Raw genomic sequence first — 11,423 nt, forward strand, 5'->3', positions numbered from 1 at the left:
AAAGTGTATGCGCTTGAGTGCATTAACTTAATTTTGTTATTTGGTCTTTTTTACTTCGGTTCTCAGCTGTGCTCTGGAGAGTTGAAGTTGTGGATGGGGACTTGGATAAATAAATGGTTGTTATTCTTCTAAAGGGTTTATAAAGAAGAGAGATATTTGTATCCCCTTTGAGTGATACGATTTCAGGTCAGATTTTCTTTCCAAACCCAACCCCACTCTTAAAATAGGAATTTCAAAAAATCTACCAAAAGGTGTTGAAGGTAGTGGCTCTCAGCCCTGACTGCACACTGGAATCACCTGGGGAGATTTTAAATGTTCTGATGTCTGAGTCTAACCCTCACAGATTTTAATTAATTAGTTTGGGGGGTGGACTGATGATTGGGAGTTTCAAAAGTTCCTCTGATAATTCTCATGTACAAGCAGGATTGAGGACCACCACTGTAAAGAATTAAAAAAAAAAAAAAAAGAAAAGAAAGAAAAAGAAAGCCTATAGCCTAACCCCTGCATTGTTCAATGGTCAGCGGTAATGTATTTCTTTATAGATAAGCAAATGGAAGGTGAAGTGACTTGTCCATATAATGACATTCTGTTTTTCATGGTAAACGAACCTATCCCTTCAAGCCAGAGCTTCCAAGACTGTCACCTACAGGTTTCACGTGTCAGAATCTCTAGGAGATTTTGTTCAAGTACAGAGTCCTGGGCCTTACCCAGACCCGCTGGATTGGGATCTCGGGGTGGTGGGGCCCAGGAACCTGCATTTCCCACAAGTCTCCTAACTGCTGCTTCTAAACATGAAAGTTTCAAAACTGCTATTCTGAATAGATTATTTATGTTAATGAAGGAGAACCAAGTTATTTGCCATACACGGTTTGTGGAAATAACGTATAAGGGACAAGCTACAGCCAAATGCCAATGTTCAGTAAATCTATAAAGCAGATCTTAGCATCTGTTTTGTAGGATGTTAGCTCCAGTAAAACTTCATGCCTTTAGGATGATTATGTGGAAATAGCTAACTTTCCTTCTAGCAGAGATGAATGGAATTCATGTGTACTTGTGAAATTTAAGCACATTAACGCCAATGGATAGAGATGACTCTGGTAAGATTTTTCCCTCAGCTAAAAAAAAGTAGTTCTGGTTAACTATAAAAAAATAGACCTAGCCTTAGTAATTTGGTGGGTGATGGTTGTTGGCCATTTCTTGCATTATCCTGCAGACAGGTGTTCCTTTTCCACGGTCATTAACAGAGCCAGGCTCAGGGACCTGTGCTTGTAAAGAACCACTCAAGATCCCCTTGCTGAGGAGCTCTGGTCATTTACAGCACCATTCTACCTTAGGGCTAATGAAACTTATAATGGTCTGAGAGTGGGAATAAAGACAAGCCACCTCTTCAACTCCTTCCACTGTCCATGATTGCCAAGCACTGACGAGGGTGTGGACCTCCTTGTGGAAGCCGGGAGCTATTGAGCATCACAAGGTTGGGACTGCCCTAAGATGCTAAGGTTTTCACCTTAAGGTGAAATGTTTTGCGACCCTTAAATCAGTTTGAAATTGCTACATGGAGTTTATAAGTAATAATAAAAAGATGAAAAAGGATAAACTATAAAATATTACATAAACAAATAAAGTATTACATAAATAAATAAAAAAAGTAAGTGAGCTATCTAAATTGATGACGGTGGGTTAGTGCAGTGCTGCATTTTTTTTTGGGGAAAAAAAAAAAATCCACCCTGTCCCCTACACTGTTCAGTAAACCCTTTACTGAATCAGATCCCGCTCTCCTCCAGAATGCTAGCTAATATTCTCACCACCTTTTATTTCACCTTAAATTGGCATTCTGATGGTTTCCTTTATGGATTTTGAGAGTCCACCCGTATTTGGGAATGGTGCTCACTTACCAGCTCTGAACACAGACTTTGTAGTTTTCAGGGACTCTGAGCACCTTTTTGCAGAATAAAACCCAAGTACCAGACAAGTAGACAGCTGAGGATCAGGGGGAGAGCAACTGAGAAACACCTCCTCCTCTGTTTTAGGAATAATAGAAACGTCAGGGGCTTCTTTTAGAACATTAGTGAAGTTCATTCTGGTGTTTGTGATTCCCCCGTGCCTCCTGACCAGAAGGATCATGTTGACTCTCTACGGGGAGACCACAGCAGGCAAGAGAATGGTTAGTTGTTTTACCATGACACTGCAGGGGGGGTGGGGGTGGTGAAGGTCTTGGAGAGGGTGTGGGTTAGTGCAGTCACGAAGCAGTGGTACACCATGCAGTGTATGGGTGAGGGAGGTTGGGACAGCGTGTGAGGCTGGAGAAATACTGGAAAAAAACCCAAATTTGGATGCTTTCCTTCTTTGTAGTATGAAATGCTTCATGTGACCCCACCAATGAGCTCGCCAGATGTCCTCAAGACGAGTCCTGTGGCTGATGCTGCCGGTTGGGTGGATGTAGATAAAGAAACTCTTCAACACAAGAAATACCCAAATGTCTTTGGCATTGGGGACTGCACCAACCTTCCCACGTCGAAGACAGCTGCGGCAGTAGGTAAGAGAATGAGCTAGGTTTCTTACTCTCTCAGAATGATGTCACCCTGAGGCACCGTCATAACAAAAACCAAAGCTTGGCACAAACGGCATTCCATTAATAGTGAAACCTTTGTGGCCTAAAAATGACTTCAGCCTCCCTGACACAGAAGCAAGTTGTCCGTGAACTTAGTATCGTGTAAAGAAGAAAGAGTAGCCTGACCTCATCTGCCTTTGTTTAGGTCCGGGGAGTTGTTTGCAGGGGAGGGGGCATTAGGGAGAGGGTACCACCTTTCCAGCTCTCTGGAATTCTGTTACTTCTCATACTGCCACGCTCCTCTCCTTGGCCTTTTTTGCCCATGACACTCGGCAGGCTGGCTGTTTTTCTTCTGCTTGAAACACCATAAAGCTGGGGAAGCTGTTTGTTTCCACAGAAAACACATGCAAGTCAATGAAAGCTTGCAGACCATAAAATTGTTCTGTTAGGACAAATACAGTGGAGCGTGCGCTGATTGGTACCCGATAAAGGCCTCAGCCTGGAAAAGTAAATTCGTTACCTCCATGTTCTGCACTAGCAGTGATGAGGAGAATTGTCTTTTAGATGCTATCCTCTCTAGACAAGAACTGTCTTCTCCAGATGCTGTAAAACACAGACCTTCCCGCTACTGGGATGAGAATGTTTTGTGTGAATTGCACACCCGTGGAACAGGTTGTGTTACTTTCACTGTTGCAACCCACGAAGGGCTTTCTAGGAAACCCACTCAATGTCTTTTTCATTATTAATAATCATTTCCCCCAACTTGATTTCAAAAATCTCAAACCTGTGAAAAATTGGAAAGTACAATGAATAGCCAGATAGCCTTCCGATACAAACCAGTTATCATCTTTTGTAACATTGGCTTTATTACTCTGTGTACATTTTTTTGCTGAGTCATTTGAAAGTGAGTTTTGACATAGTAATACCTCACCCTCAAGTACGTCGACCTGCATCTCTTACAAAAAAGGACTTTCTCCTCTATATCCACAAGACCGTGGTGATGTCCAAGAAATTGAACACGGTATTATCTCATAATCATCTCATATATAAGCCAGTTCAGACTTCTCCAGTTTTCATAAAAATGGCCTTTATTACCACCACCCCCCCACCTTAAATCCATGAGCCAGTTAAGAGCTATACACTGCATTGGATGTCATGTCTCTTTGGTTTCCTTTAATCTAGAATAGGCCTTCTGACATTTGTTTTTTTTCAATTTCATGACCCTGGCATTTTTGAAGAGTCCAGGTTGGTTGTCTTGTAGAACATCCCATAATTTAGAATTGTCTGGTGGTTTTCTTAAAATTAGATTCAGGTGATCCATTTTGGCAAGACCCTGCACACGTGAGGCTGTGTTCCTCCTGCTGCCTCACCTTAGGAGCCCGCCATGTTAGCTTGTCTTGTCCTTGGTGCAGCTAGATTTCATCGCTGAGTGAAGGGGTGCCCGTTGGTTCTCTCCGCTGTAAAGGTATCTCTTCTCTTTGTGATTTGTAGGCAGACTGCGTGATGATGCTTTAAATTGACATTGCTCTTAATGTAACCTGCTGAATTTATGTGTGGAAAATGCCTGTGGATGCATGTGGGGCCCAGATTACCCAGTGTGTGGCCTACTTTAAACACATTTCACTCACTGTTCTGAAGAGATAATATTAAATATGACTACACAAAAAGTTTTAAGTGAAAAATCTTGCCCCCAGCCCTGCCTTGCATTTGCTGCTTCTGTGTTCCCCCTGAGCACGCAGAGAGTGTCCCCGTTGTTTTTACATCTGGTTTTTCCCAGTTTATATTCTATTATATGGTTGCTCCAGAATTTATTTAATAAGTCTACTCTTAATTTATATTTATGTTGTTTCCATTCTATTTGTATTTCAAACAGTGTGAATGCTTTTATTGCATTCATGTTAAATGCATATATATATATATATATGTATATGTCATTTCCCATTTTGGGAAGGAAATAACAGTAGCCCCGGTGTTCCCCAGGTGGATCCACATCTCTCATTAGATTCCCTTCTCCAGGTGTTCTGAATATCCCTAGCAAGGTTTTCACTTGTTTCATAACCCATCCTTGGCTTACTTGCCACCCCGCCAGGTGTCTTACCTCATTCCAGACCACTGTGCTACTGTGAGTGAGGCACCGTCTCGCCACATTGAATCTAGCATTCCCGTGGCTCATGCCTCTTTCTCTGCCCCAAGCTTCTCCCTTCATTACCCATACCACATCAAGACCAGGACGTGACGTTTAACAAAAGTTAACCGAAGGTTTGGGCATAACAGAAGGGGATTATAATACAGGGAAAATCCAGAGCTCACATATACTTACACACACACACACACACACACACACACACACACACACACACACACACACACACACACACCCTTAAACCTGGACAGTGTGACACACACACACACACACACACACACACACACACACCCTTAAACCTGGACAGTGTGACTGCTTCGTGGGTCCCAACCTCTGCAGGTGGCACCTGCTGGCCGTTGTTTCTCCTCATCTGTTAGCCTTGATGCCCTGCTGCCGAGGCCTCCTTGGGTCTTCTCAGTAAAGATTCCAAACTCTCTATGGCCCTCAAAGGGGAACAGAGTTTTCCAAAATGGAAATATGATCTTTAGAGATGTTAAAACAATGAAGACAGCCACTTTATATATATATATTATATATATTATAATCATATATATTTAAAAGACTTATTTATTTATTTTAGAGAGAGAGAGAGAGCGAGCAAGCAGGGGGAGAGAGAATGTCAAGCAAACTCCCTGCTGAGCACAGAGCGTGACGCGGGGCTCGATCTCAGGACCCTGAGATCATGACCCCAGCTGAAATCAAGAGTTGGATGTTTAACCGACTGAGCCACCTAGGCACCCCAGCCAGTTTACGTTTTTAAGCAGAATTATTTATTCCTCATTTGTTTGAACTTCCTCATTTTGGAAAAACATTTATTGCTCTTTTGGGCATCAGCAAACTATACTCTGCTGGCCAAATGCAACCTGCTGCCTGTTTTTGTACAGCTTGTTTTTGTAGGAATGATTTCTACCAGTGAACATTTATAATCAATTTGTTGATAAGGAACACTGTGGTAAGGGAAAGAATTCCATTCTTCTCACTATTACAAAAAATTATTTTTATATTTTGGATTTTGTTAATAAATTTTTTTTGTTTTCTCTCTTGTTATATAATGTCTTTGATATTTGCCTTTATGCCCACAAGATGTAAAATTTTTATTTATGATTTATTTATTTATTTTTTTAGAGACGGAGTAGTGGACAGAGGGAGAGGGAGAGAGAGAATCCTAAGCAGGCTACGTGCCCAGCGTGGAGCCCGATGGGGGCGGGGGGCTCCATCTCACTAACCTGAGATCATGACCTGAGTCACAGTCAAGAGTCGGACACTCAACTGACTGAGCCACCCAGGCGCCCCTGTAAAATTTTCCCTTACAGAATAAGTTTGTTGACTCCTGACTTTGGGGATCACAAAACAACCGCTTTAATGAGCATTTTACAGTATAAACATAACCCATCTTTCCTCAAAAGTAAATCTAGTTTTCCACCTCTAGAGATACAAACTGCATGTATTTTTAAAAGGGCAGTTTTGATTACTCAAAATTGAACACAGCCTGGTATTACGGAATTACTGCTAGAGTTTCAGGTGTAAAAATGCTATTGGGTTTGTAGTTCCTCGTTTTTCAGAGATAGACACAGAAGTATTTATGGGTGAATTGTTGTGACGTTTGCTCTGAAGATATGCCAGAAAAAGAAGGGGTATCTCCGATGGAATAGAGGGAACGAGAATGATAGAGTTTGGATATTTTCATAATAGTCTCCCCCGCTTGCCATCAAAAACCAAAAACATCCGTCTACCTGTCTGACTGTCTGTATCTGGTACAGCCTCAGCCAGGGCATTCTAGTACAAAGGAAAGCTCACTGTTTGGCCTCGTTGAATATATCTGAGGCTGTCTGGACAAGGACAAAGGGACATCTGAATAGGCTAGGGGATTCTGGACACACAGTCCAAGCTGACAACCATTGACCCCTAGGAGTAGGGGGAGTGGGTTTGGGGTAGGGCCATCCTTACAGTCTTGTTCGGAGAGTTTCAGACTTACAGAGGCATCTGTGTGGGCCTTTGATGAGTTAAAGAACCCTTTCTGGTAGCCAGAACTTTGAGTGGCAAGGTGAGTCATGTTCTAGTAAAAATCTAGAGGGATAGGGAATAGAGGCTTCTTAACTTGTTTTCATTTAATTGCAAATTAGTTTTCTTGGAAAACCTGGATGCTTATATTCTTCGGATTTTTCCATTTCTCTTCTAGCTGCCCAGTCAGGAATACTTGACAGAACAATTTCTCTAATTATGAAGAATCAAAAACCAATGAAAAAGGTTTGTATGCCATGTAAGAAACCCTGTCTCAATTTTCATCTCCTATTCTGTGTGAAAGCAGTGTTTTCCCTCAATTCTGCCACTTTCTTAATTGGTGTCTTTCACATGGGCACTTTAATTTTTGCCTTTAGCATATATTTTTGTTAGATAATTTCCATTTTTCACTGTACAAAAAATGAAAATGTACAAAAAAGAAAGAAAATTGCCGCTATTTGGAGTAAATAATAAATTCTGAAGTATTTTTCTGAAGTATTTCTGTAATACCATAAAAAAAGCCACTTTCCAACTCGGTCTCACATGCAAATTTAGTATGATGGCTACACCTCGTGTCCACTGGTGACTGGCTACAATCGTGTGATTCTTGCGGAGTTCGACTACAACGCTCAGCCACTGGAGACCTTCCCCTTTGACCAGAGCAGAGAGCGACTTACCATGTACCTCATGAAGGCCGACCTGATGCCTTTCCTGTATTGGAATATGATGCTGAGGTAAGGCCATCGCCTAGGGTAGAGACACCCCTCCCTGACTTGTGCAGGGTGGTTGTTTCAAGGAGGCCTTCAAGCTATAGGGGAGATCGGGACCCAAAACAGAACAGGCAGATGGGATCTGCTTTGTTGTGCCTTTTCTCATGGATGAGTGATGGCAGCCTAGGATCTGTGACCTCAGCCGTACTTGGTGGGAAAGAGGCTGCTCTGGGTGAGGAAGGGAGCCATCCCACATCTGCCAGCCACAGGGGGAGGCAGCCTCTGTCTCTTCATTATCGGCAGTGACCAAGTCTTCTGTCTTCCATGCCCTGGCTCTCTCTTGCTGCCGGATTAACAACAACAACAACAACAATAATAGTGAATCACCTTCACATGTCAAGTACTTTTTCGTCTGCTGCCTTTTGTTTTTATTGTGTTCCAAGAAAAATAAAACATAGTGATTAAGAGCATAAGCTTTGGAGTCAGACTTATGTCTGAGTCCTGCTTCTGTCATTCACTAGCTGTGAATGAGAATGCTGACAAGGCAAGTCGCTTAAACACTTTAAGTTTCTTATCTGCAAAATGAAATGAACATTGCCTACCTCACAGGATGAGGATTAATGAGATGACACATAGAAAGACAGCTACATAGTAGTAGGCATTCGATAAGTAAATAGAGTAATTAAAATTAATAGTTCTTCTTTGTCCAAAAAATGACAATCTCATTTCACTTGTTCAAACCCTTAAGAGATAGTTAAGTCAGGATATGTACACCAGTGGTTTTCAGCCAGCGGGGGTTTTGCCCCCTAGGGGACATTCGGCAATATCGGGAGACATAATTTGATTGTCACAACTGGAAGGGATGCTTGGGAGCATCTAGTGAGCAGAGGCCAGAGATGTTGCTAAACATCCTGAAATGCACAAGACAGTCCCACGGCAAAGAAATACCTGGTCCAAAATGTCAGTAGGGCCAAGGTTGAGAAACCCTGACCTATACTTAATTTATGAGCAAATGAGAGTAGAGAGGATTGCAGTTTGCATGTAGTAGAGGCTTCATACCTGTTTGCTATATTGAGTCTGCATGTCCAGGCTCACATAGCAAGTCTGTGTCAAAGCCAGGATCCAAAGTAGGTTGTCCCCTCCCGGTCATGGGATCTTTCTACTTCATTAGACAGATGTTGTTTTTATGTGCCGAGAAGCATGCTCTGTGAGCAACCTGGCCTCCCTTTCAGCTTCCCACTGCTGAAGTCACCCTCATCTTTTCTGATGCAAATAATCTTCTCCGGTCATTTCTTCTAGGGGTTATTGGGGAGGACCAGCTTTTCTGAGGAAGGTGTTCCATCTGGGTATGAGTTAAGAAGGGCTCAACCCTTGCTCTCCTTGGATGGCTTCTGAACCCAAATCACAGTCGCTGATTGACCAAGAGCCTCGCGAAGAACTTAAAACCTAACCCTGTGCAAAGAGTTTACTGCTGGATCATGGTGACCAAATGCGTCCCTTTTCAGTGCCTCTGGATAGCCACTGTGTGGTCTGCCCAGGATGAGTTTGATTCTTTGGAAGTATTCAAATGAAAGAATAGATTCCTATTTTTTAAATAAAAGCTTGCCATTGATTGAGATTCTGTGAGACAATTTTGTCTTGACTAGTGGAATGAAAAGTTACAGCATTTGGGAGCAGGGGTTGGTGGCGGGAGCTTACCTGTTGCCTAGTGTAAGCGTTCCACTGATAGCCGGCATGATTTCACCAGAGCCTGTTTGGATTCACAGAAAGTCACTCCAGGGAAAATACTATTTCAGGTGGTGTGTGCTTACAAGTCCTCTGTGGGGACATGGGGGCTGCTCGTCCCGTTCCTTCTCTTTTAGACTTTGCAGACATCCCCCCACTGAATCTCTTGCAAGTCTTACTCTCTCATGGCACACGCTTTTCAGGGAGCCTAGGCACCCGGAGGATGAGGTTAGAGGAAGTCTGATGTGTGTGGTGAGCATCTGTTTGATTCAGTCCCGATTTGGGCCAGTAATATTTTGAATGAGTTCACATTGGGAATATTGCAGGAAATCGTTCATTTCTTTGAAGTTCAGCAGTGGCTTCAAAATCATTTGTTCCCAATCCGTTTATTTGTAGAAACTTACAGTTTCAGTTCCATCTGGTATTTTAAAGCTTTGTACATTTCATATATACTGAACCCCACCAAAGGGAAATGCATAGCAGTCTAGGCAATGCCTTAGATTTTTATTTTTTTTCTTTATTTTATTTTTTATTTTATTATGTTAGTCACCGTTAAGTGTCCTCCTTAATACCCATCACCGGGCTCACCCATCTGCCCGCCCCCCTCCCCTCGAACACCCTCAGTTTGTTTCTCAGGGTCCATAGTCTCTCATGGTTCATCTCGCCCTCCGGATTCCCCCCCCTTCATTGTTCCCTCCCCTCTCCTAATGTCCTCCCTGCTATTCCTTATGTTCCACAAATAAGTGAAACCATATGGTAATTGTCTTTCTCTGCTTGACTTACTTCACTTAGCATAATCTCCTCCAGTCCCATCCACGTTGAGGCAAAAGTTGGGTATTCATCCTTTCTGATGAATGCCTTAGATTTTTACAACAGTTTGGAGTTCAAACCTAAACAGTTACCTGGTTTCGGTAACAGTGTTACCTAGGACTGCCAAGTCTTTCTGATTTCCTGGAGTTCTGATGACTTGAGAAACTGATCAGGCACTCGTTCATTAATTCAACAAATATTTACTGAGCACGTACTACCTGCCAAGCGCGATTTGGGGCCAGGAGATGCAGTGGTGACCCAGACGGAGAGTGCTCTGCCCACAGTTTTGTGGTTCATGTGATAGTTTCCTCATCTTTTCTTGGGATGCCAGGGGGCTTGCTGGATGAGGCCTTGGTTGGTTTGGGAAGTAGACTTTCTTCAGGGGCACATGTTCCGGGAGAGAACAGGGCACCACTCCGGCAGCAGACACCTGGCAATAGGAGCAGAAGGAAGATGTTTTCTTTGGTAACCACACATCTGGCTTGTCTGCAGTATTTCTGTTTAACCTCTGTTATCCTGGCATAGCTATTAATGGTGCCCCCTCTCATTCCAAAATGTCTTGTTTGGACAATATATTGACCACTCTCGTGGGGGCACTCACCGCCTCCGACCCCCCACCCCAGTCCTAGAATGGGAGAGCAGAGCCACAAAAGGAGCCCATCGCCTCGTGTGCATTCACATGGTGCTTGTGAAGCGGGCAGGGGTGGGATTGTTCTGCACTGTACTCTGAGTCCCTCCCTGAGGTGGCTGCAGCTCGTCTCCTAGTGGGCTGCCCATTCCGGCAGGTGTACGAGATCAGGCATCGCTGGGTGCTGTTCCCCTCACAAGACCTTCCTCTGCAAGATCCAAGAGGTCCTGGGAATAGCCAGCCATTACGTTCTGTCTGATGTGGACGAAAGTGCTGGTGAAGCCGGTTTCTGCATTTTTAGGGACGGGCTGGGATTCTGGGAATGGCTGCAGAGGCTCCAGGTCAAGTCACTTTGAAGTCCCTTGCAGGGTGAACCGGAGCCTCCTGGGTCTGTTTATGATCATGCATTCTGAATAAAGCTCCAAGCATCAGGAAATTGCTTCTGGATTCACATTACGCTGGGCAGAATTTGTTGCCAAATTCTGGAGGGAGCGGTAACCACTATTGGCCAAAATTCCAGAAAAGCTTGGCCTTTGAAACCTTGTCTCCTTAACCACAAACGTGGGGTTGGCCAAGGGAGAGACCTTCCCTCGGGACTGCCTCTAGTTATTGGGATCAGGCAGCAGAAGGGGGGGTAAGACCAAGATAGAGACGAAGGTGGGTGGTTTCTCCAATGGTGGGGCCTCTGATGGAGTGAGGCTGCAGGTCCCACCCTGTGGAGAGCTCTGTCTCAGAGGCAGATGCCTTCAGAATACAGAAGTGACACCGGGGGCTAGAACTATTGACTTGAGCAATCTCTCCTTGATTCTCTCCCCTTGTCCCTGGAGCTTCTTCCCAGGAATTGAAATTCCTGCC

The 11,423-nt window shown here is 43.7% G+C and overlaps 1 protein-coding gene across 3 annotated transcripts in view; it reads left to right on the forward strand.

The window, feature by feature from the left end:
• Window positions 1-9,026, forward strand: part of SQOR (sulfide quinone oxidoreductase) — a 46,744-nt gene extending 37,718 nt beyond the window's left edge. For all 3 annotated transcript variants that reach the window (XM_027572106.2, XM_027572108.2, XM_027572107.2), the window contains 4 exons: window positions 2,353-2,536; window positions 6,874-6,941; window positions 7,251-7,429; window positions 8,705-9,026. In XM_027572106.2, the coding sequence (XP_027427907.2) occupies window positions 2,353-2,536; window positions 6,874-6,941; window positions 7,251-7,429; window positions 8,705-8,762 (489 nt within the window). In that variant the 3' untranslated portion in view covers window positions 8,763-9,026. The remainder of the gene's footprint in view (window positions 1-2,352; window positions 2,537-6,873; window positions 6,942-7,250; window positions 7,430-8,704) is intronic.
• The last annotated feature ends 2,397 nt before the right edge of the window (window positions 9,027-11,423 follow it).

This window comes from Zalophus californianus, chromosome 6 (assembly GCF_009762305.2).
Source record: "Zalophus californianus isolate mZalCal1 chromosome 6, mZalCal1.pri.v2, whole genome shotgun sequence".
Classification (NCBI taxonomy): Eukaryota; Metazoa; Chordata; class Mammalia; order Carnivora; family Otariidae; genus Zalophus; species Zalophus californianus.